General features: G+C 39.9%; 1 protein-coding gene across 1 annotated transcript in view; it reads right to left on the bottom strand.

Annotated features, from left to right (window-relative positions):
• RASEF (RAS and EF-hand domain containing) overlaps positions 1 to 27147 on the bottom strand; it is a 49321-nt gene extending 22174 nt beyond the window's left edge. The window contains exons 1-5 of the mRNA XM_039544729.1: positions 26575 to 27147; positions 8697 to 8843; positions 6366 to 6456; positions 1363 to 1458; positions 44 to 121 (exon numbers count right to left, since the gene is read on the bottom strand). Of these exons, the coding sequence (XP_039400663.1) occupies positions 44 to 121; positions 1363 to 1458; positions 6366 to 6456; positions 8697 to 8843; positions 26575 to 26906 (744 nt within the window). The 5' untranslated portion in view covers positions 26907 to 27147. The remainder of the gene's footprint in view (positions 1 to 43; positions 122 to 1362; positions 1459 to 6365; positions 6457 to 8696; positions 8844 to 26574) is intronic.

Genomic DNA, 27147 nt, shown 5'->3' on the forward strand with positions numbered 1-27147 from the left:
TTGAATCTACATCTTCTGTATGTAAATTATAATCAGCTCTTACCCATGACAATTCGTGTATTCTTTTTTTTAATTCAGCCAAATCTTCTCTGTGATTTATGTTCTTTGACTGTTCTTCCAGCTGAAAGAGCAAATAAAATGTGCAAATTTTAAAAACACATGTTGCCTGATCCAAAGCCCATTTAAGTCAATGAAAGTCATTTGGATCAAGGGCTATATTGAAAGACACCTATGTGCATTTTCAAGCTACGAAAGGTCTTTTACAATACATGAGTTCTCCAGGTGTACACACAAGAAATTTCCACCTCCAAATTATTTAGTTTATATCATTTCATTTTTAGAAAAAATATTTTGAAAATTTCTCGAAGTGTGTTCTACAGAATTTAGCTAGAAATGTTAACAGTCATTTTGCAACACAAGAAACCAGCCCAGTGTCTGATCCTCTGCTGGTAATAAGAGTGGTAGTTCCCCTGATTTCAGTGGAGCTGTGCATATCTACCCAGCTCATTTAGCCCCAATTCTCTACAGAGTAAAAAATAAGAGAACTACAGCATTTTCAGAGGAAACTTCCATTAGTATCAGTGGAATTGTAAGTGTGATTTAATGATAATAAAGAGGAAAATGGAGTGCAATTCACATCCAGGATTCATATTGCTGAAAGACACATATAATGTTACTAACAGCTATAGCAAGGGCCAGCCACAAAAACCTAAATCTGAATTTCAAATATTCAAAGTGAGCATTCAGTTCTGGGGTTCTAGTTTATCCCATCACAGATATACGCATCAACTGCAAAATTCAGATTCTGGTCCCTGCACTGAGAGTTCAGATTTGGGGTTCTCTGCAATATTAGGAATGTTAATCACAGAGCTAGGAATATTAAAGTAGAGATAAACCTAATAGTGCAAAGAGGATGGATATGACGACTTATGATACTAGGTCCTTTTCACCCCTTTATGATTCTGTCAACTACAAATAACTATACATGATAAATTGGATTCTTTCCAATGTATAAAATTCCAGACTGCCACTGGGTATCAAAATATGCCAGTTTCTTGATAATCATAAGCAATCATTTGGTAATATTATTTGGCTAGCAGTTAGGTCCCTTGGCAAAGTATTTCAGTAAACTATACTGAATGGATTCAAGGACAACAGCAATGGGTATTTTAGTCAACGCAATTTTAAAAACTATTTTCAAGTTGCCATTCAATGATGCACATTATCTGGAAAATTTTTACAGCAAAAGACAGAGCACCCTTAGCTCCCATTAGCTACCTCGGAAGAAACACTTAGCATCCCCCCAGGTCAGGCCCTATTGTAGCATCCACAGAATTCTGGGCACAAGTCCAAGCTACCCACCTTTTTAAGTTTTTTTATTGTCACCTGAAGTTCACCAACTTCATTCTCATACTGACGCTTGAGATTATTTAATGCCTCTTCAGCTTTCCGCTTCTCCTGTAACATTTGGTATTTTATTAACAGTCAAAACACAGGTTTAAACATTTTCTTTAAAATCTCAGTCACCAAGGTATTAAACATTTCATTATTGTAAAGCCAAACAATTTCCTTTTACCTTGAAGTACATATCTTTGGCTTTCGATTAAGGGTCTTATCCAACACTAAAAGTCAATAGGTGCCTTTCAATTGACTAAAATGGGCATTGAATTGAATTCTCAAGTTATTACAGCCCCATTTGTAGTATCTGAAGTATTTGTAGAAGAGAAATGTTTAGCAGATTGGAGTAAAACTTCAGGTCAGTTCACCAATGTTACTTAATTCAACCATAACCCAGTTTTGTGGACTCAGCTGGATTTTAGACCAGTCTGTGATTTGCACAGAAGACACATATGGTCCCAGAGTAAATAATCTTTCTCCTCCCTTCTCATCTCAGAAAATATCACACGCTGGTTCCCAAGATAAATTTGTGTGACAGTTCTTTGTTTGTAATTCATGTCATACTTCCTTGTTTCAGTGTTGCCAGTGTCCACAATGACACTGAAAAGTGTCTCTAGATACAACTAAAGCAATACTGTTATCCCATTTTGGAGGGGAGGAAAGGGAAGGTATGAGTATGAGAAAGGATGGTGACAGTATCTTAATTTGTAGGGGACTCAGGAAGGTTTTTAGTCTGAACACTGGTCCAAGTGGATTACTGGAGTTTTGTTTGTTTAAATCAATAAGGTTTACACAGGCTTCCAGAGCTGTAGATGGGAATGTTAAACTCACCGCAGGCCTCCTCTCTGACTTGAGCACTACAAACTAGAAGGTGTCACAACAATCAGCATTTGTGGAAAGGAACAAAGACCGAAACTTTACTCAGAATGCAATTCTTTTCATAAAAGAGCCTTTGGTATGTGTGTGTTTTAATTATAGCAATATAGGTAATCACTTGTCCAGCTAGTGCAGGATTTTCCTACTGTTGACACCTGTACAGATTCCTAACGTATGACTTGTACAGTAATTGTTTGCCTTCCTGGTGAAAACATGAAGGCAGGGAACACTCAAAATACAGATATCATATGGAGGAAGGTGTCACACTGGTGTGAGTCAGCACACTGTCTGAAACAATAGTGTGCTCACTGCAGCCATTAAGATTTATGGCTTAGAACAATCCCATAAAATAAATATATCGGCAAGTTACATTTGCTCTCGGGGCGTTTTACCTTTTGAAAATATGTCGAGCTATGAACTGAAAGAAACATGTAAAAGAAATGTAATTTAAAGAATGATAGGAGAAATCAGTTACAGCCCATCCTTGATATTGGTACTTAGGTATCGGGGGTAAAATCCTGGCTCTACTGTGTATGCCTACACTGCAATTAAACAGCCGCAACTGGCCTGTGTCAGCTGACTCACGCTTGTGGGACTCAGACGAAGGGGTTCTGTAATTGCAGTGTAGACATTTGGGCTCAGGCAGGAGCCCAAGCTCTTGGACCTTCCCCCTTTGCAGGCTCCGTAAGTCCAAATGTCTGCACCACAGCTAAGGAGTTTTTAATTGCAGTGTAGACATATCCACTGAGGTCAATGGGAGCTTTGCAATTAACTTTGATGTTGCCAGGATTTCACCCCAGTGGTCCCAAAACACTGTCATTTATCCGATTCTTAGTCCATCCATTCATATTTGTTAGAACTCTTTAGCCCATGGTACAGACTGATTTGTATTAAGATAAAAATTATAATCTACATTCGGAAATATGTAGCAGACAGCACGAGTGCACAAGTGCAATGGCTTGTTGTGCCTGACCTTTGATACATGTTTCCTGTTCATCTGTTGAACACATAATGGTTGTTGAGAGTGTTGCATTTTATTTATTTATTATTGCAATGTATTTGCGTGTGCAGAGAGGAAATTCTTCCAGAAGTAATGTATTTGTTTCCTACGTGTAAATGTTCCATATCTTCCCAGCAGGATATATAGTTGTGCCCATCCTCCACTTATTTTCCTGTGATTTACATTGTCATTTGCCAAACATATTATAACACACCATTTTACTGAATTCACACCTGAGACCTTGATGTCATCATGTGTGTTCTATCCCCTCTAGGAAACTGATAGATAAATCACTGATTATTATATTACAAAATGAGTATTTATAGTAAACATACTACAGGACAATGACATAAGCATATTTATCCAAATATAATTTATCTTCTCACCTACTAACCAATCAAATAACCATGAATGATATAAGTAGTAATGAGTGTTTGGCAGCTTATTATAACAATGTGCTCCCTTTTGGTGAAAGGGGCCGTGTCTTCCAGTATGCAGACTGGTCCAAGTACATTGTGTAGCCTACAAAAATTAAACAATTAATACATAAATAATAATAAAAACTATTTGATGTATTTATTGTGCATGTGTTAGACCATCTTAATTTTATTTTTGTTCTTAGGCATATTATATATTGAAGTAGGTTTACATTTCAATGTAATAGTTGCTTAACATAACATTATGTTATATAGATAAAGAGGAGTGTGACGTTGTGCAATCTATACGGTTTTATAAAAATATGATAATGAGTGAATATAATGTAACTGAAATATGCTTCATGCAAAAGGTCTCTTGTAAGGTATCATTACAAAGCTTATAATCTACTGAGTGTGATCATCCTATTTGTATAAATATATCACTCTTGTTGCTGAAACTAGAAATATGAAATATAACTCTAAGGGCCTATTGTAATTATGCAAAGTGTGGACCATTAATGGTGGTTTGGAACCTTGATGATTTCCATTAACCAGGACCATTGTCTGCAGATGGCTGTGTTTTACCTGTGAGTCTTCCTGTATGTGTATGTGCTGGGAAGTGGGTAATGAAGTCTTGCAGTGACTGTGATCATGTCACCTGAACTGGAATCCATCTTTAACCTGGTGCTTTTCCAGTGTGGGGGAGAGGGGAGTGGAAACCCAGAGGGACAAAGGGTTCCCACCTTATGCAAAAGATATATAAAGGAGTGGAACAGAAGAAAGGGGAGAGAGAGGAGCCACCATGAAGAATCCCCTAGCCACCACCTGAGCTGGAACAAGAGCTGTACCAGGGGAAAGAATTGTGCCCAGGCCTGAAAGGTGTCCAGTCTGAGAAAAAAAAAAAAAAACTTACTGAAGCATCTCTGAGGGTGAGATTATCTGTATTCAGTTTGATTAGACATAGATTTGCACATTTTATTTTATTTTGCTTGGTGACTTACTTTGCTCTGTTTGTTACCACTTGGAACCACTTAAATCCTACTTTCTGTATTTAATAAAATCACTTTTCACTTATTAATTAACCCAGAGTATGCATTAATACCGGGGGGGGGGGGGAGACAAACAGCTGTGCATCTCTATCAGTTATAGAGGGCGAACAATTTATGCGTTTACCCTGTATAAGCTTTATACAGGGTAAAACGGATTTATTTGGGTTTAGACCCCATTGGGAGTTGGGCATCTGAGTGTTATAGACAGGAACACTTCTGTTAGCTGCTTTCAGGTAAACCTGCAGCTTTGGGGCAAGTAATCCAGACCTTGGGTCTGTGTTGGAGCAGACAGGAGTGTCTGGCTCAGCAAGACAGGGTGCTGGAGTCCTGAGTTGGCAGGGAAAGCAGGGGGCAAAAGTAGTCTTGGCCCATCGGGTGGCAGCTCCCAGGGGGGTTTCTGTGATCCAATCCATCACAAGGAGTATGTAGTTTATTGTATTTTCTACCTTTTATTACATAGTTCATTTAGGGTTCTAATATATCTTCTCATAACTAATAAAGAGAAAAGGATTCTTCCAACAGTCCATCAAGGTTGCAACTGGATTAAGATAATGGGTGAAACCTGAAGTCTCTGAAGACAATGGCAAAATTCCCCATTAACTACAATAGGGACAGGATTTCGCTCCCTCTTCTGGGAATCTCTAAAAAAAATAATTGTGCATGAACAGGGGAAAGAAAGTCTAAGCAGATTAAACAGCTCAAACAATAATCAGTACACAACTCTGTAAAGACAGGAAAATTTAGGGTACTGGTACTACTGATTAGACCCTTTCCCTGGGGGATGTCATCCTTCCATTCTGTGTCCCCTTCAGTGGTCAATCCCTTCCACTCCCCGCTCAACAACATAGGAGCACTGTGTCTTGCAATTTATTACTTACACATAAGCAGCCAATCTGTTTTGTGAGGAAAATGAAAAAATGTCCTTTGGGAGGTTTTATCCTCTTCCTGGGCAAAATTCAAAGCCCATTGAAGTCAATGGGAGTCTTTCCATTGACTTCAGTGCACTTTGGATCAGGCCTATGCAAGTCCAGAGAATCATTTACCCCTCAATCCTTCCTTAAACTCAATGGGAGTTTTGTCCAAGTATTTTTGTTAGGCCTAACAAATCTAAATGGTGATGCAAACCCCCCACTTGTGCAGGGGAAATGGATGGCTTTTAGAACATTCATGGTGCAAATAATTCCTTAAGAATTACATTCCTCATCAGCATCAAATGTATGCTTCTAAAAGAAAAGGATAAGGATGGATAATTTAATTCAGCACAGGAGGCTGAACTAGATGACATGTTGGGGTCCCTTGCAGTGCTACATTTCTATGATATTCAGGCATTTGGTAACCTTAAGTCTGTCCTAAATTCTACGGTCCACATTCAACCAAATGACTTCAACGAAAATATTGCTCAGTTACAGCCTGTATTGATCCACAGGCATCAAAACCAAACAACAGTACTTCCCTATAAGATTATTTGGAAAATGTGATTCCATAAACTTTTAGACATTTGTAAATCAAGATGAGAAATATTCTGTACTTGGGGCCTGAAGCCTGCACCTTTAAAGTCAATATTGACTTCAATAGGGGCAGGAGTAACCTGATAATTATGAAATGCTGGGAATATCTAGTACTCACTTCCTTCTTGACTTTGTGTTCTGCAGCCTGTATCCGCTGATCCATCTCCTCCTCCATCTCACTGAGCTGTATTGCTGCTTTATCCTGAGCTCTAAGATTTAAACATGAATATTCTCTAATGAGTCCTCCATTGCTTCAAAGAAAATTTGAGAAAAAAATACATGTCCTATTCAGTTCAAACATACACATGCATATGTTGAAACATGGGCCAAACATGAGAGGCAATTATGTTACAATTTTATTAGTGGCTGAAAGATAGATACGGCGGGGGGCAGCTTTATGTTTTTTGCCGCCCCGAGCACAGCAGTCAGGCAGCCTTCAGCGGCGTTTCTGCGGGAGGTCTGCTGGTCATGCGGATTCGGTGGCGGTTCTGCGGGTGATCTGCCAGTCCTGCACCTTTGGCGTACCCGCCGCTGAATTGCCGCCAAAGCCGTGGGACTGGTGGACCTCCCACAGAAACGCAGCTGAAGGCAGCCTGACTGCCACCTTCATGACGACCGGCACGCCCCCCCTCACCTCGCCGCCCCAGACACGCGCTTGCTGCACTGGTGCCTGGAGCCGCCCCTGGATACGGCAGTACTGACAAAAGGCTATGATGTTTATGCTCTGTTTAGAAGAAAGTTGGTTTCATATTTTTCCCTTTAAAATAAATCTTTAAAGTGAAATTCTCCTCTGAAAAATGACTATGTAAGAAATACACCATCTTCTCAATAGATCTAGGCCCTATATACATTTAGTCATCTTAACTCACTTTACTGGAAAAGCTATATTTTTACTTGTCTAACTACTATTATCACTCCAGTACTGATGTGGCTTATTCAATTCCTTCTCACATATTGTCCAAAATACATAAATTTAATTTAAAGTTTCAGGTTCAGTGGCGGGACAAAATTCTGCCTTCATTTACTGCTGTGCCATCCCACTGACAATCTGATATTACCTAGCCAAGGAAATCATTTGAAGATGATGACCATTCATGCATAAGTTTACTTATCAGTCCAAATGTGACGTAGCACCTTTATTGGAGCCCTTACTGGAGCAAGTCCAGAGAAGAGCAACAAAAATGATTAAAGGTCTAGAAAACATAACATATGAGGGAAGATTGAAAAAATTGGGTTTGTTTAGTCTGGAGAAGAGAAAACTGAGAAGGAACATGATCACAGTTTTCAAGTACATGAAAGATTGTTACAAGGAAGAGGGAGAAAAATTGTTCTCCTTAACCTTTGAGGCTAGGACAAGAAGCAAGGGGCTTCAATTGCAGCAAGGGTAGTTTAAGTTGAACATTAGGAAAAATTCCTGTCAGGTGGATAATTGTAACCCACACACCTCCTGGGTGTGGTGTTCTATCCCATGTAGTGGTACCAAAACCACTTGGAGATTAATTAATTTGTTACAGCCTTAGCTAACAGACATGTAGCTTTTAGCTCATGCAGTAGAGGCTCATGCACTAAACGTCAGATGTCCCAGGTTCGATCCTGCCTGCTGATGACTGAGGTCTGTCGGTGTTACATAAGCACTGGAATCAGGCTGTCCCTAGGGGATGTGGGCCCGGAACAAAGCAGCCCTTGTCGGCTTGGGGGCCCCGCTCTGCATTGGCAGCTGGGCAGCCGGGACCCTGGGCATGGGGGAAGACCCCAGGCATGGGGTGGGGGCGGCAGCCGGAGGTGCTGCAGCACCCCCCGCACTATTAGTTCCTGCGCCAATGTCTTCCGAAACTGAAGGCGCCAGCCAATAGCACTGGCCCACAGGGCCCCCCAAAGCGCAGGGCCCGGAGCAGTTGCCCAGATTTGCCCTACCAAGAGATGGCTCTGACTGGAATAAATTGCCCAGGGAGGTTTTCGAATCCCCACCACTGGAGATTTTTAAGAGCAGGTTAAAGAAACACCTGTCTGGTATGGTCTAGATAATATTTAGCCCTGCCATGAGTGCAGGAGACTGGACTAGATGACCTCTCAAGGTCACTTCCAGTCCTACATTTCTACGATATTATTGGAGATGATGTACAAGAAGGAAAGAAATCAGCTTGACTCTCAAAGCCAAGGCTGAGTTTGCAGGACTGGAAATTAAAAGTTTCTGAGCAAATTTAGTCTGGGTTCATTGAGACACAATGAACTGGGAAAATCATGATAACATTTGCAGAGTCACTTTTTAGAACAAAATCATTTTTAGCTTCCCTGACATATAGGAATTTTAATATGTAGTATACAAATATGCCAATATGATATAGTTACAAATATTAACTTTAACCAACACACTGTACTACAGAAATAAGTGGTGAAGTTCACAACTGCATAACTGCACACGTTTGACATTCAGAACTATCCCCTGTACCTTTTTACAGCTATGGCCAAGCTTTCCATCTCCATGCTTTGAAGTTTGATCTCTTGGATGAAGTTTTTAATAACATGTTCATAAGGCTGAATTAATCTTGGTTCCACTAAGCTGATGTTCGCATACAGAACACTAGCCTGCTCTTGCCTGGAAAAAAAAACACAAGAAAAAACAAACAAAACAATGAAGCATATTTCCTTACACAAAAACACTACATTAGGCTTCCAAAATTTATTCAAAATGAGAACAAGCTGTGTCTCAGATTTTAAAATTTAACTAGACAAATACAGATTTAAAACATTCTACATAGCATCTGCCCTTTTCTCAAGTACCTAAATCCTTCTGGTCTCTTTACTGCATTATACTTCTCCCAGAAAAACCTCTTAGAAGTATTACTTGAATAATTTCATATTACTTATGTTAGCTGTGTAAAGTGCAGGGTAAAACTGGAGTATCACAGTGGTAAATCAGGCACACTGAGTGCACTACTGGTAATCATACTATATAAGGAGATTATCACTGTTGGAGGCTGCTGCATAGGGTAAAAGAGGACACCACCGTGAGCACCTAAGTTATAACGGAAGGTTAAGGAGTTGGGCATATTTTCTTGGAGAAAAGAAGACGGCGATGACTCAATGAACAACACATTAGTAAATCAGAATCAGTAATTTAATTTGTCATAGTGATGCAGAAGGTGAATTCTGAGATATCTGGGGCCCAGACCATTTACAGCTTTATAGATAGTGACCAACATTTTTTATTTAACCAAGAAGTAAATTGTCAAGGAACACTGAGTAAAAAAATCACTGGTATAAAACAAATAATTTTAATTCCAATCATTTTACTCTTGGAACTCTGTCTGCTCTATTTGACAAAAAATAAAAAGGTAATCTTTCTAAGATGCCATTCCTAGATACCATTCTCATGTGAAATACAGTGGATGCTTAAGGAAAGCAAAAAATCTTGTGTGTGTGTGTATATACAGTCACTGAAAACTTTTATAAGAAACAACACCACTTATAAAACCTCTGCCATAGTACAGAACAACAACATGCACTTTTTTTTAAAGCAGGCTCCCTTCATAAACTATAATACAAAAATTCCTGACTGCCTAATCAAACCATTTTGCCAAGAGCAAACACAAAAACAGCAACAAAATACGCAACAGCTTAAGAAAAGATGACAATATTACAGAGGTTACTACTGAAGAATAGAATGAACTCATTGAGCTCTCTGACCTTATCATCAGGAACTATAGTAGTGTAATGTATTTTGTTACATGCTAGATATTTCTGTTATTTGGATTATAAATCTGATTACTGGAAATATTATTATAGTAGGACCTAGAGGCCCCAACAAAGATCAGAGCCAGATTATGTGAGGCACTGTGCACACAGAGATGGATCTGGCCCTGAAGAGTTTACAACCTAAATAGAGAAAATGGGAAGGGAAACTGAGGCATGGGAAGGTGATGTGTTTTGCCCAAGGTCATCCAGTGGGTCAGTGGCAGAAAGCAGAATTAAACCTAAGTTTTCTGAGTCCTACTCCAGCACCATATCTAATATACCATGGGTAACTTTTCTCTTTTCCTTTTTATAGAAAAGTTTGAAATTTTTTAAATGAAAAGTTTAAGATTTCCCCCCCAAGATTATACACTTGACCCTTTTCCAATAATGAACTTATACTTGCAGTTATCCAGTCATGAAGAATCGCTTACAAATGCAGCATTATTTAAAATATAACTTAAAAGGTTTGGTATCTCCTTGGACACTTTTTTATAGAATGAGGATTCATGTTCTCTGTAGCTAGTACTTTATCTACTTTAAGCACCTCATACTGTATATCCATGGTGTAGTAGGTTATCAACATACCTTCTCACAATGTCTCCATATGATTTCCCACCAGCAGTATGCATTATTCTATTACAACTGTGCCATAACTGCTGCTATAGCTCACATACTATTTTAAACAACTGCAGAACTTCCAGGAGACTATAAAAATCTATAGGCTGAAACTTTGATGTACAAGTTGAATATATGGCAATGTACCAAGAGCACAACGAAATACAGATTTACTAATGCTCATGGCATTTTTGTGCACCTAAACTATCATTTCCATAAATCATTTCTTTTATACAGGCTAGTACTGTAGGTATATTAGGTATTTCTGTAAGTTAAAATTTCAACACTTGTATTAGTCTTTGAAGATTCTCTGCCATATATGCACAGTTGCACATTTCATAACATATTTTTAAAGTAATACCATGATTCATAGGTGATCAATGGTCAGGGGCGGCTCTAGGAATTTCGCCGCCCCAAGCAGGGCGGCACGCTGCGGGGGGCGCTCTGGCGGTCGCCGGTCCCGCGGCTCCGGTAGACCTCCCGCAGGCACGCCTGCGGAGGCTCCACCGAAGCCGCGGGACCAGCGGACCCTCCGCAGGCATGCCTGCGGGAGGTCCACCGGAGCCACCTGCCGCCCTCCCGCGGCACGCTGCCCCAAGCACGCGCTTGGCGCACTGGGGTCTGGAGCCGGCCCTGATCATGGTACTAACCAGGTTTATCCAGTCATGACTATGCATGAATAACCAGTAATTAAAAAACTCCCTTACTGCATATTTACACAGTTTGGTCAATAACTCATATTTAAAATACAGATAAGGACATTTTCATTTGACATTAATATAAAAGTTAAAACATCACTGACATTAAATACAAACTATCACCATGATTAATTAATTTTTAAATGAGGGAAAACAAAGAAATTTAAAGGCTGAAATTCCATCCTTTTATTACTTTGTTCTATCTCAGTAGTACAAGGGCAAGACAACGCTGAGATGCTATGGTTCATATTGTGTAGTATTCCTTAGGCAAAACAAGGAGAGTTTGGAATGGTTTAGATTTTGCCCTGCAAAAACAAATTGAGGGACGGATCCTGCCAACATTTACAAAGTAGGTATTAATTAATGTAGTATTATTATTAGCTGTCACTTTTAACTCAACAATACTACTCAGATGAGTAAGGACTACTTATTTAAGTCAGGATTGGGCCCTAAATAAAAGAAAATGTGTTCTTTGTATATCAAAATCCATCATAGTCAAATGAATCGTTCATCCCTCTAAGGTAGATACATTCAACATTATTTGGATCAGCACTTTTGGGTCTTTGGGATGTGAACGTAAAATCTAAAGCTGAGCAAAAAATTTGTAGTGACTACATTATTCAATGAGTTTCTTTTTGTTAATTGTCAAGAAGACACATATCAGTAAGACACATGGGAATGGGCGATGGGATGGATCACTTGATAATTACCTGTTCTGTTCATTCCCTCTAAAGGCACCTGGCATAGGACACTGACGGAAGACAGGATACTGGGCTAGATGGCCCCTGGGTCTGACCTAGTATGACTGCTCTTATTCATTAGTAGGTATTATTCCCCCCCACCCCACCCCACCCCACCCCAAAATTGTATGAAAAACGCTTGGTCCATAGAAGGTTTGTGATCAATTTACTGAGAGCATTTGATGTTCAAAACTAATTGTACTGGTTAGTTTTGACAGGATACAGAGATCACATGGCATGTTTCTGCCTCCTCAGATGGACGAGCACAACTCTTTAGAATCAGGTTTTTGGTGTGCACATTCATCGGAGTTCAAAATCTGCATTTTGCAAATATTTTATATCTGTTCTAAATTTGCTGCATCCATAAACGTTCCTGCCAGTAAAACTCTGTTATAGTATTCACAGAAAGCAAACACAAACATAGACAAAATGTATTCAATTTTTTTATTTGAGAAAATGTTTGTGGAGTTTTTTTGAGGTATTCACACATCTGTATTGCACATACAGGTTCTGTCAGCTCTGTTTGGACAGAAGGGACCATATCATCAAACCTTTCACAAGAGTAGGGGGGCTGTGTTGTGTTCCTCGCAAAAAAAAGTCCTTGGCAAAAAAATGCTCAGGCCCTCCTCACTCCAGTGTTGTACAGTACTGCTTGACTGCTTTCCTCCACCCTAGTGGAGCTATATGTATAAAGTTAAGTGTGCTTCGTGGTTGGAAAGATCCTTTGGGACAGAAAGCACTGTACTCATGTAAAATATTACTATTAAAGCATCTTTAGTGCACTGTCCAATAGGTTCTTGCTTACAGGACAGCATATGCAGCTACGATGCCTCATGCTGACAAACTGAAAATTAATCAAGCACACTGGTCTCTCCCTACAACAAACTCCTTGCGCCAGGGTGGAGCTTTGTTCTGTATTTTACATTTTTGTTCCTGTTCCAAGAGTGTCACCGCCACTCCTCTCTCAGTATTCTATTTTCTGACATCAAAGACTAAACAAATGAACAAATACAAAGAAGGAAGGTTGAAAGCAATGCTTCGCTACCACTGTGTCTGACTGCGCACACATGTGTGTAAGCTTTGTATTAAGATGTTGATGTCAGAAACATAAGTAGCTGTTATAGTACTTTAGGCTAGCTATGTGATCCAAAAACCTCTTTATGTTCATTGTTCCTCACTGGCCCGGTTACAGCAGTCAGAGCTAGATTCAGAACACCCTACTGGCATACTTTTATGCAGAGCCAGTTAAGTCTAAGAGGTAAAATAAAATCCACACAACCACAGTAGTGCAACACCCAACAGAAGCTGCAATAGCCTCTGGGAGATTTTTTTTTTTAAACTGAAACTGACAGCTCAGGGATGTTGATGGCACTTACCTGAGCACGTCAGTGACAGCTTTGCATAAAATCTTAATTAAAAACATGACTCAACAGCCCACAGAAGCAACAGAAAAACACAGAAGAAATAAAAAATCTGTAACAAATTTGCTACAATTCCACTTGACCACTGGCATCTTGAGCAAGATGTAATACATTTTCACAAATTATCAGTAATGCCATTGACTTAATCACCTCAAGTATCTGAAAACTATATTTTGTAACGTATTAACTTGCAAGCTCACTGTAATACTTTATAAATTCGCAGAATTTTAGAAGGATGTGGCCTTTTGCAGTGAGTGTTTGACTGTTAGGCAATTCAGAAAAATTTTCATATTTGCATATTTTTCAACCACTTTTCTGCTTTCACATAGTTTGGGACACTTTACTGGCATAATTACAGAAGGACAGAGTCATTGTACTTAATAATTTAACTGATTAATACCGTCCATTTATGGAGAGATCAATTTCAAAATTGTACTAGTTATTCAAAATTGTTTGCCTGAATAAACTTTGAAAATAAGTTGTGGTCTGCAGCTTATTCCTGAGCAGTGCATTGTGAATATCTAATATTTGAAACTCAGATTATTTTGATACAGAGGGAGACTAAAAAGTTTGTATCTCAATGTCACAAATTTCAGAAAATTCAGAACTTTCAATTTAAAAATTAACCCAGTTTGAATTCTTTAAGACTGTTCAATGTTGTTGTTTTTTGGCCTCCTTCACTTCCAAGTGCCAAGCTTTTAACTCTTAAAAATGTGTACACCCAGAGATGTACATAAATATTAATGCATGGGATAGATGTTTTAAAAAATAATGTAAAATAAATTATTGCTATTCATTGTCACTAGGGACTGAATCCCTGTTGTGCAATCTGCCAGCTGTTCCCAAAAAGTATGTTCCCAAAGTAGAGCTTTGTGATAAATTTAGAACAGAAAAGCATTCTGGGTATTGATGTATACCTGCCCTGAATATATCTTGCTTTATCTTAAGGTCATGCCTGGACAGGTATTTACAACAGTGTTTAAGACAGATTGGCCTGAATCAAAACTCCAGAGCCAAACACTCCAAATTTCAGATCCGTATCAGCTCAAACCCATCTCCATTTTATGCAGTTGTAGGGAAAGCAGGCTCTACTGTTGTTTGGCTAGCCACCATCAACGGAGCTAAAGTGCATCAGAGCGAGGCCATCTTGGAACAAGTTTAAATTGTGTTTATGCACAATTGTCAAGTGCATTTGCAAAACCTGTATAAAAAGGGCCTAGAAACTTTTAATCCTTATGGACATGGGAATTCTGAAGCCAGTTAGGATGCTTGGAGTACTTGTTTTCATATTAATATACTACAGGCCTGATTCTGATCTCATGCCTCCTAACTTTATCTTTCAGTTTTACATCTGTGTAACAATTTATTTCAGTGGAGTTATTCCTGATTTACATTGGTATTAGTGCAATCAGAATCAGGCCCAGAATGTTTTTCAGGAACACAGTTGTCTCATAATAGCGCTAGTGATTGAAGCTCTGGGAACAAATTGGAAGGTCTAGATGGCACCTGTTTATCTGTCTCAAGTGCTTTGAATGAGTGCACTGTGGAAGGTTTTGCCCTCTTTTAGCCATCGCTCCTTTCTTGAGTGTTATCATCCTGAAATGCAGCTTTTTATGCAGCAGACACTGATACACATTTTTCAGTCATGATTATTTTGTAGATTATTTTGCAGATTTGGTAGCTTTGTGCACACCAATATTATGCTGAGTTTATTAAATTTTAAAGATCTACTGATATTTTATGGAAAAAATCAGTTACTTGTATAGTTCCATAGAAGAGCTATTATAAACAAAATTATTAACATTCACATAGCTCCAACTTTATAGAAATGAAATAAAATTAAATTCTTGTCCTGAAGAGATGGAAGCCTACAGTCAGGTGAACATAGCAAGTAGAATGAAGTAAGGCACAAAGAAAGGAACAGATAACAGAAGTGGAGCTGTGAAAAGCATAGCAAAATGGTGGGATTTTCAGAGAGAGAATATTTATAACCTTACATTTAATGGCCTTTCTACTTATGCAGCATACACTTCCTCACATCATTTTTAGTTTATATTTACTTGGGTATATTTCAGACTGAAGCTCAGAGTCCTGTAAAATGGGTGGGGAAAGAAAGCAAATTTCTCCAGGTAGCGGGATTCAGGAGCTGGCCCTGAAAAGCTCTCTCTTCCCTACCCCTATTCCTCTCCTCCCCCCACCCCACCAACTTCTTGCTAGGGGCATTAAATCCCTGTCTGGGGCATAAAAGGAGACAAAATCCAAAAGAAGTCACTATCCATAGTCCACCATTTGCAGACATCAATAACTGCTGGCACATTTGATGGTTACATGATTTGCAAGCACGAGTTTTCTCTTGAGGTGTCAGTGAGCGTTGGATCATTCCTTATTCTAATTTCAGGGAGGAAAAAGCTGCTGTCCTTTTTATACAGATTTAAAAATACCCTGCTCTTTTCTTTTAATGTTGGGAATTGAAATTTCAGTAGGTGTGAGGGTAACTGAATACTCAGATAAAGTCAAATAGCTTTTAGTTGTATAATCTGGTGTGTGCCTCAGTTCTCAATAAAGGAGAACTTCTAAAGCTCATTCATATATGCTCCAATAGGTAGTTCACTGCATATAAAATGAAATCACTGTCTTTTTGTGCTTAATTACTCATTGCATTTGATTTAATATAAAGGAAGGATGGTTACGTCTTGAATGAAAAGAAAGCAACAAAAAAAAAGATTCAGTTAAAATCAGACGTCTTGCATTATACTAGGTTACTAGTCTGGAAACACTTTCCGCTTTTTGTGCTACTAGCACAATTGCTCACTGAGTATAAAGGCTAACTGGCAAACAACACTTCGGCTCACAGTGAATGGCTCACAGAGGAATCTGACTAAACACACCCCTGGAAATCTGTGGGGAAAAAAAAATCTTTCTTTGGAGGAAAAAAGGATAAATTTGGTTCTCCCATCTAACTTCAAAAGATAATAGAGGCAACTATAACACATGCTTTGAAGGCATCCTGACAGCAAGCTAAGTTAAATTAATTGGACAATCAATAAATCAAACTGCAGACAGGCAAGACACATCCCATAACAGTTGTCTAAAAAATTAAGTTAGTTTCAAAATATGCACTATACAGTGTGTAGAAACAGAGTACTTGCCCACAGATACTGTATATCTAACATCTACTACTATACTGATTGCAGATTTGATTGGGAGATGGATCATTAATACTGAAAACAATTAAGGCTTTTTTTGTGCCTTTTAGTGTTACATTTACTGAAATAATTCCTGAGCCTTGCTTATTGAAATCTCTGATTTGTGGGCACTGAATCTGAGCCATAATCATCCTGAGAACGTGGCAAAATATGATACAATCTGGAAAATATTACTACCACATGGTAATTAACCTTAAGCTGTTTGAAGCAGGAAGCATGTCTTAAACCCCAATCCTGAAATTACTTACACACGTAACTTTACATGTGATCAGCCCTGCTGAACTCCTATATAATATTGGAGATAACAGAAACTTTCCTTACACCTTACCAACAGTTTGATAAGGCAGCAGTTAACAGTATAACTTATCATTTTAAACTGGTGGAGACCACAGCTGTTCAGCAAGGATTTCTCTTTTACCTAGTGTGATAGGGTTTGTCATGACTAAGATTTAAAGGTGTATCATTAGACAGATTTGCTAAGTAGGCTTCATCTTGACCAGATGGCATGTGTTAATAGTTTACATGGGCTTGTCTATGCTAGAGTGTTAGAATGTGCTAGTAAGAGTATGCTAGCTAACCTTCTAACACCACACCTTTTATTCTAATCAAGACAAAACCCATAAGGCAATATTAGAAAGTCAAAAGTAAGTACACAGATAATGTTAACTAGCTGGAATTTTTGATGCCCCAGGAATTGTGTACTGTCTCTATTAAAGTCAGTATTCAATTCTAGAAAATTATTTAAAAAACCTATATAATACTTTTGCTCCTGCATTATGGCTTTCTGAAAAATGGATTGATTTTGGTATCTTTTGCATTAAGCCTACATAAAGATAACATGACTGGAACTCTTTTAAAAAGACTAGTTTTGATTAAAGAAAGTGAATATGCCATAGTTAAGGCCCTTCGTTTTCAGCTCTTACTACTATGTACTGAAAAATTCCTGGGTTTTACAAAAGCTATTATTCAGTTTTGTACTGATTTTCACCTGAATTTTGGATCATTCATGTACATGAAAATACTGATGTTAAGAAAATCCAATAAAATTACATTAGGTAGACGTGTTTATGTTAATAATAAATTAGTCTACCTGTCTGTTAAAGTGAGGCAATGTAGTGGAAGATACACAAACATATGTGTACATACTGTTAATGTACAGTTAATTAAATAAGCCACAGCATTAAACTGCTTTTAGTTTCAATACGCTTACTTTTCTCTATTTGTTGCTTTTTTCTGTCCTCCCGTTCCCACAATATTAACCCTGATATTTACCCAGAAAACAACTGAGTTAATATTTACACTATTTTTACCTTTTTATTAATTTTTGTAATGAACACTGATAAATTCCTGGAACATTTTACACAAAATAAAAACTGAAAATGAAGGGCCTTAGCCTTACTGATGCATTACAAACTTTAGTATAATTTAAATGTTAATAGCTAAGCAGCATGGCCTAGTGGATAGGATGCTGGACTGGGACAGGAGAACTGGGCTCAATCCCTGGCTCCGCCATTACTTTGCTGGGTGTTCTTGGGGAAGTCATGTCCCTTTCTGTGCCTAAGTTTCCTCATCTGTAAAATGGGGATGACGATACTGAACTCCTTTGTAACTCCTTTGTACTCTGAGATCTATGGATGAAAAGCACTACCTAAGACCCAGGCATTCATTATCATTGAAGCACAAGAGAAATTTCTAATCCAAGATTCAGATTTTTTTAATGGTTTTATTCTATTTGTATCATATGGTGAAATTTTCTATCATTTCTTGTTTGTAGAATAAAAGGCCAATTGTCCCCTTTGATGCAAGTGCAACTCCCAATGGCAATACAAGGAAGTAGAGAAAGGTTGTCCTTTCTATCTTACAGGGAAACTGGTCCCATTTCTGTCTTGTTACTCTGATCTTCTATGGCTTACTCCTCCATTTTTATGAGCAATCCAGCAAGGCACTTAATAAGCACATGATCAAATGCTTTGCTGGATTGGGGCCCACTACCAAGTACTCAACACCTTGCAGGACCGAATGCTGAATTATTCCATCTTACCTGTGTAACTGAGGTCAGAATCTGGGCATAATCAAGTTAGCGTCTCTATTGATGGTTCATATTTTAACTAATTACACATCTGAGCTGGCCAGGGTTTGTTTGTTTGCTAGTTTTAAATTATTTTACTTGTGGTTCTCAGTGCAAATATATCCCAGGGAAATACTGTATCAAAGAAATAAAGAAGAATGCATGTGCTGGGACACAAAATGCTATTTTGAGAATAACAGTTACAAACTATTATGTAAAATTTCATATGCTAGCAAACTGCATACCTTAAAAACAGTTCTGTAATTAGCATGGTGAGAAGTTTGCCATTTTAAGATTTTTTTCCAGTTTTGATTTCAGAAGCATTTCAGCCATCCTGTTTAACTTTTCCTTTAGGAAAAAGTTTAGGAAATGTGGATTTATAAACAGTTAAATGTAAAACAATATATTATAAAGTCATCTCAAGCTTTACATTTTTTTGTCCAAGGCCCATATTCCTTCAAACACTTAAGTATCTGTATAACTTCGCTCATATAAGTAATCATATTGATTTCAATAGTACTACCCAAAGGAGCAAAGATAAACATGCTAAAACATTTGCCAGATCTGGGACCAGCATGGAGAAATTGAACAGTAGCATAGCTCGGTCTCCAGTACTTGAAGACTAAACAAAAAGGAAAAATAAAATAAAACAAAGGATGCCCTGAACTTGAATTGATACATGCCTAACAAATGACGCCAAGGATCATACATTAGAGAGGTTCAAAGTTATTTAGAAACCTAAAAAGGAAGAGGACTGGTTTGCATGAAGTAACAGTACAGAATTATTCATTTGATATGAGTACATATGCACTTAGATCACCACCATTTCATTTTGAACGTCTTTCAGTTGGTAATTTGATGTCTGAGAATTGCAACTCAGTATAATCAGACCACATCACTTATACCAAATAAAGCTATTCCCATTCCCTCATACTACCCACTTAGACAAACAATGGGACAGCATTCAAATTGCTGCTGCAAACACAGTAACCAAGACACTGGGATAGGTTTGTTAGGCCACGTCTACACTACGCGCCGGATCGGCGGTAGTAATCGATCTATCGGGGAATCGATTTATCGCGTCTCATCTAGACACGATAAATCAACTCCAGAATCAACACCCCTACTCCACCTCAGCAGGAGGAGTAAGCGGAGTCGATGGGGGAGCCGCGGAGGTCAACTTGCCGCCATGAGGACGGCCATGTAAGTCGAACTAAGATACTTTGACTTCAGCTACGCAAATAGTATCTTAGACTGATCCCCCCCCACAGTGTAGACCAGCCCTTAGTGAAAGAAGACGGATGCTTTCAGAAAGCACCATGGCGCACAAGTCATATTTTTTGATCTCCTACTGAATGACTCCTACATCAGTAATCGTGGTAGGCCCGAAGTGCATGAAAGAGATCCTTTTTATTGAGTGATGCCACTTAGCAGCTGCCTCTGCATTACATACGGTGGACTTCTGCAGTTCCCTCCCCTCAGACTACCTGTCTGGGAAGTTAAACCACTTAAAGGTACAGTTACCAATACCAATCTTCCTTCCTCTGCCAGCCAAAACTTAAGAATATTATAATTTAAATGTTTACATAAAACACAGAATTCCACTTATAACCAACCTAATTAAATTTACTAACTGTGTTCTATCAATCTCTGAGAAGTCTTCAGCTGTCACTTGGACTTGCAGATTTCCCTTGAACATAAGTACTACTGTTCTCAGGAGGCAGTGAGTCTATTTTTTCTGGCAGTATAATATCCTGGGGATCTGTTGTGGCTGTTACCAAACTGAGACCTTCTTGGGCAAGACAACAAACTCAGTGCCCCTCATCCCTTTCCTTTCTCAAAGCTGGGGAAAGGGTCTGTTTCCTCCTCAGTACATGTCCATTTGGAGTGACACCCTCCTGAGACATTGCTGTTTGCAACCATTCATTTCCATCAGAAACATTCACTGTGCTGTATTCATGAAGTAGTGATAGCTCCCAGAACCTCAAAACATATTGAGTTTTTTGTATAACTTTATCCATCTCTTTCTATTTCTGCAAATCTCCAGTTCCTCTGAGATCAGCTTTTTCATTACAGGCATTCTGGTTCTCTGTTTTCTATTAAATAAAATGCCTACGGGTAATAAACCACGTTTCATTGGTGCATTCTGTAATGGAAAGGTAAAGATCTGTACTTAGGTATTGTTAAATTACAGAATACCACCAATGAGACTGCAGCATTTTTCAATAGGCACTTCCTTATTTTAACATCATTTTCAACCAACCCATTGGATTGCGGTAATGGGGACTAGAGGTTACATTCCTAAACCCAAACTTCACTGCAAACTTCTTAAACTCATATCCACTGAACTGCGGCCCAGTGTCAGATGTAACCAAATGTGGGTAGACCCACATCAGGTATACCATGGCTGGCAAAAACAGATTGTTTAGTTGTAGTATCTTCTAGTAAAGCTATCTCAGGGATGTGAGAATAACAGTCTATAACAAATGCATAGTTTTTTTCCCCCAGTCATCATAAACAAATCTATGCCTACTCTGCTCCAAGCAGAAAAATCTTTCCTGTGTCACCAACATGGGCTCTTTTGCTTGACTTAGCTAGTACTTCTGGCATATGAAACAAGCCATGGCAGCTTCCTTAATGTTGCTGTTCTTTCGAGGCCAACATAAAATGTCTCTAGCTCTCCTCTTAGATTTTTCAATCCCTACATGAGCATCTTTTATCCTTTTTAACATATTTTTCTATTACAATTTAGGGATCTTCATCCTGATACCTTCAAAAAAAAATGGCATCTAGGACTGAGAGCTTCTCTCTTAATTGGTCATAGAAGCTGGAAACATGCTGTTCTGACTACCCTATAGAAATAGCCTTATTCACTTTCTGCAGCTTCTCATCCTGATCTGTTCTTCTGGCAATTACAGTCCACATTTTGTCTGAGACCAGAAAGGTTATTTTACCAAACTGACATGCACAAAAGCTAGCGCTGGAATTTGCTCCCCTAGACAAATATTCTAGAGAGTATGTCTGCAACTACCAAATCACTCCCAGGTTTCTATTTGATTTACAACTGAAAAAATAACCTTTATATTTTTGGGGGAATATTTACCAAGCCCTTTATGGCAACGGTAATAAATGGTTTATGGTCATTTCAGCTAACATTGGTCTCCCATAAATAAAAATATGAATCTTTTTACACCGATGGACTGGCCATAGCCTCCTTCTTTATTTGAGGATACTGATACTCAGTTTTTTGTTAGCACCCGCGGCGCATAAACCACTCATCTCCAGTTTTGACCATACTGCTGCCATTACCCTCCTTGGAGGGATCTATGGACATCTCAGTTTTACACTTACTGTGATAGTACCTCCAGACTAGGGCCTCTTTAATTATCTTCTTCAGCTTTTCAAACACTTTATTAAGACTGGCAGCCTATGTACACTGGACATCTTTGCACAATAGTGCTCTCAGGTTGCTGGTTTGAACAGCTAGATTTGGCACAAGTTTCCCTACATAGTCCACCATTTCAAGGAATCTTTGTACCCTCTCATCTGTTGAGACAGGCATGTTGGTGATGACCTCAACCAGGACACATTGCTGTGTTAGCTGCTCTTCTAGGTATGTTATTTCTGTTGCAAAGAATTTTTGTGTATTTAACTTTAGCCCAGCTGCACTTGCTCTTTCTTGAGCTCCCCGGAGCCTCTACTCATACTCTTCTGCTGTTTTTCTCCAGATCAGAATGTTACCTTTGTAAATCTTAGTATCCTCTAATATCATGAAACATTTGTTATATTATCCAGTGTAACACCTCGGGAACAAAACACAATCCAAATGGCAGTCTGTGGAAACAGTGTCTCCCAAAGGTGTTTTGAATGTGCACAGATGTGTACAATGTTTTCTAGATATAGGTACCAGACTACAACACATCCAGCACACAAAAATATCTGGCATCAGCCATATCCCTCAAAATTTCTCCCGACAGGTAGTGGAAAATATTATCTTTTTACATCTTTGTATCGTTTTTTTAGGTCTATAAATAAGTGAAGGAGTCCATCTTTTTTCTCTCTTCAGTGACTAACAAGTGTACCCACGCTTTTGGTGGTTCTCATTCTGATTACCAGAGCAATAATCCTGTGCCTCTCTGCTTTAGGCCAAAGAGAACTTTCCTAGGTGTGTAAATAGTGGGGCAATTAGGCTCTTTCAGCTATACTCTGTACTCATTTGAGAGCCTCCCTATCCCCTGGAAGATGTCCTCAATCTCTCACCATTTGTTTTGTATCAGAGGGGTAGCTGTGTTAGTCTGTATCTGTAAAAGCAGCAAAGAGTCCTGTGGCACCTTATAGACTAACAGACGTATTGGAGCATGAGCTTTCCGATGAAGTGGGTAGGAGCATGCATCCGACGAAGTGGGTATTCACCCACGAAAGCTCATGCTCCAATACGTCTGTTAGTCTATAAGGTGCCACAGGACTCTTTGCTGCTTGTCATTTGTTTTGGTTCTCTGCCCCACCAAAGAGTGCACCTCTTGACAAGACTAAGAGTTTGACACTTTTAACCCAATGACAGATATTCTTTTCCCTGGCACTACTACAAATTTTATCTTTCCAGTTTGTTATTTACCCATATATCAAGTTAATATTCTCCTTTAGTGGGATAAACTCACTACTGTTTTACCATTTACCTTCACCACCCATGGCTTTTCTTTTAGTGCTAACACCATTGACAACTCCAGTGTCCAAATGAAAATTAATAAGTTACCAATTTGCTTTCTGGAAGTCAGCCCATTCATCTTCTGCTGCAATGTTGTCCATTGCTTCTATGAAAAATTCCACTGAGCTAGCAGTGATGTCATCGTCCTCAATATGCATAACTTTTCTTAAGCAGGGTGCCCAAAACTGACACACACAACATTAGGCTCCAAGCCTACAAGATGAGCCATGTGGATGGACCCTTGTGAACGCACAGAGCCCTACTGAAGTCACAGTCTCTGCATGAGCACAAGGGTCCATCAAGGCACACTAACATGCAACACTGAAGCCTAAATGAACACTTCTGAAAGTGTGGCTACAAGACAAAGACTTTGAACAAAGGTTTTGGCAGGTAAAAAACAGCTTTTACTCTTAATTATCCAAAATACTGGGACTACATCTCTTGAATGCTTTTTTGGGGGATAGTATAGATTTTAAAAAACACTTTTGGGCCTGATTCCTACAAAGACTTACATATGTATTTAATTTTATACACAAGTAATTCCATGGAATTACATTGGATGAGTCACATATTTCAAATATTTCAAAGCACTTGCATAGGTTTTTGCAGAATCAGAGCCTTAAACAGTAGCAGTTAAATATCTAAATGTTATACCTTAATTAAAGTTTATCAAAACACTAAATTATTCTATTTTATTCATATACAGATCTTTAAACCAGGTTAAATAGTTGGCCATCTTGATTTAAAATTATAACCCAGTGAGTTGATATTCATCATGTCTGACTTGATATTTTTTTTCCATTTCTTTAATATTAAGTCCTGAGCCATTTACAATTGTTTCAAGAAAACAGATTAAAGTATGATCTGGACTAAACTTTTAACATAATGAAAAACTTGATGGTCTGGAAACATGCTGACATTTTCAACTATCTTGAATAGGTTCATGTGCACCAGAGGTTTTGCCTATTTGTTCTTCTGCAAATGCTCTTCCTTGTTTCTTTCTCAACATTTCCAACTACAGCCCTGGTCTAGGAATGCTTATGCAATGCTTCACTTTTTACATAAAATTTGTCTGATTTAAATTAGATTGTTTGTGAGTAAAGTTAAGCCTACGCATACGTGTTTGCAGGACTGGGCCCTTAACAAGCAAGCCAGGTTGTTACCTTTCCTGTCTAACATGAAGCTTTATTCTGAGGATAGCTGGTCAAAAATTTTTGCGTAAAAAGTATTTCACTAAAAAATGGTCTTTTAAAAACTCTTCAGAAAATTTTGACATTGATAGTTTTTTTTTGCTTTTATAGAATGTATCAATTTTAATTAAAATTTCTGCTAAAAATAATTTAAAAAATGATAAAAAATAGACAATGGATCCATTTTGAATCCTTCAAAATGGAAAACTTTACAATTATGGAAGTATTTTTTAACAGTTTTCATGGTGAAGCAGGCTGCGGCCAGCCAACTTTCCCCATTACGGGACTGAACATTTTCTCATTGACTTCAGTGGGAGCAGGATCAGGGCCCTCGCAGAAGGCTCAGAGCATAAAGAGAGAAGTGGGAGAATTCTTGAGATGTAGAAGTCTGAGCTGAGATCACAGCACAGGAAGTATAGTCCAGAATGAGTTAATTACAGCCTCCTGGCTTATTTAAGGGGGCTCAGTCAATTTAAACTTTCAGACGGAAGAAAGATTTTTATCTTCTACTGTAATGATAGGTAACATCCGATTACTATATCCGAAAGAGATTAGAGGGGAATTTCCCCTCTCATTTGTTTAAATTGTGTATTTCACAATACTTTGCATATAGTCTGTTTCACTTGCACAGTCAGTCCTTTTCCTGTTTGGGTCTTTCACAGTAGCGGAGGAGAGGGAAAACATTTTAAAAACTCAAAAATGTGATAGTAAGGACCACAAAAACTGGCAGAGAGACCCAGGGGCAAAGTAGCACCTGAACCTACTTTTAACTCATAAGTGTCAAGATTTCAAGTGGGCACTGTCCCATTCATGTGATTTTCTTCGACATCTGTTGCTTTGTTTGGTACTGAATCATTTGTCTCTTGTTCAAATGATGGGTGGGTACTCAGCAGCTGAGGGAGAGGATATTCACAACTCCAACTATGCAGGAGCGGAGAGATGAAATGCAGTCCATAAGCATCTGCAACTCCAGAATATAGGGCCTGATCTAAAGCTACCATTGACTTCAATGATCAAGCCCATAGACCGGAAAAGGGGGTGCTGGCATTCCAAACCTCTCCCACACACAGGTTTTGAGTCAATGCACCTATGTTATTGGCCTCTGTCCAGAACACACTATGCACAGCCTCTTTGTAGCAAACTGGGATCCCTCCCTCTGTATGGCCCATGGGAGGCTCATCTCCCTCTGAATCCAAGCAGGTGCCATGCCCTCTGGATAGCCTAAGTGGTTAGAAGTCCTTGCAGAACTCTACAGCACAGGCAAATTTTACCTTACATACAGAAGAGTGGGTACAAGATCATGTCCTGCCCCACCAATACAACAATGCAGAACTCCTCACCCTTTCCCGCAAGCATTAAACCTACATCCCCTTTAAGCTGTGCTTCCATTAATTCTCAGGGACCCATCAATTAGGTGATGTCTCTTGAGCTCACAACATGCACTGGTGCCTACTCTGGCTAACCAGGATGGACTTTGGGATGGTTTCATCAGCATGGAAAACCCAAAGAACCAATTCTCATATAAAACCAGCATAAAGTGGAGGGGAGGGGAGGGGAGAAGCAGATTGAGAGGGAAATGAAAAGCAACTTTCCCCTATTTCACACAAACTATTATTACCCTGATTTTGCAGCTGGGATCATATTCTCCAACAGGCACTGCTGTGCTTTCCAGGCCAGAAGTTACCAGGTGTGCTGTGCCTGCGGCTTTTCATCCTGAGCCCTACTGTTCCCTTGTGACACCCCCCCCCCCGTCTCTTGTCGTGCGGTCCTTGAGCCAAGGGCCATCACTTTGTGCAGCGCCGGGCACAGCTGATCCTACCGCGCTAAGGCTGCCTTGTGCGCACGGAGGGTCCCCCTAAAGCAGGCAGCGTCTCCCCTCCCCGGGCTGGTCCCGTGCGGGGCCAGGGGTGGGGTAACTTCTGCCACCCACCCACCCGTTCTGCTCTCACCTGGGGACGTATCTGGCCTCGCTCCCGAGCCGCAGCTCGAAATCCCGCCAGGGCTGGTTGGGCCCCGCCGCGCCCCACGCCTCCTCCTCGTCCTGCCCCGGCGGCCGCTGGCTGGCCCCGCGGAAGCCGCGGGCGAACTCCTGGAAGGTGATGGCCCCGTCGCGGTCCGTGTCGAGCCGCCGGAAGATCGCCTCGGCCTCGGCCGGCCGCACCCGCAGCTCGGCGCACAGCGAGCCGAACTCCGCCCGCTCGATGCGCCCCGAGCCCCTCACGTCGCAGGCCACGAAGAGGGAGCGGAGCCGGGCCAGCTCGTCCCCCTCCTCGAGCTCCATCGCCAGCGGCCCGCGAAGCGCCCTCCTGCCGCCGGCCACTCCGGGCCGGGGTGCGGGCTCCGCTGCTGTCCGGCGCCGAGCTCAGCGACCCGACCGGCCGCGCAACTTTCCCTGCACCGGAGCCGCCCCCGGCCCGCCCCGAGACTCGCCGCGCTGCGCCGCGCCAGCCGCTCTCTGGGCGGAGGAGCCCGCGCACCTCCCGAGCGAGGCGGGCGGAGCCCAGGAGCGCGCTATTATGTAA

Source organism: Mauremys reevesii, linkage group 6 (assembly GCF_016161935.1).
Source record: "Mauremys reevesii isolate NIE-2019 linkage group 6, ASM1616193v1, whole genome shotgun sequence".
In the NCBI taxonomy this organism is placed as follows: domain Eukaryota; kingdom Metazoa; phylum Chordata; order Testudines; family Geoemydidae; genus Mauremys; species Mauremys reevesii.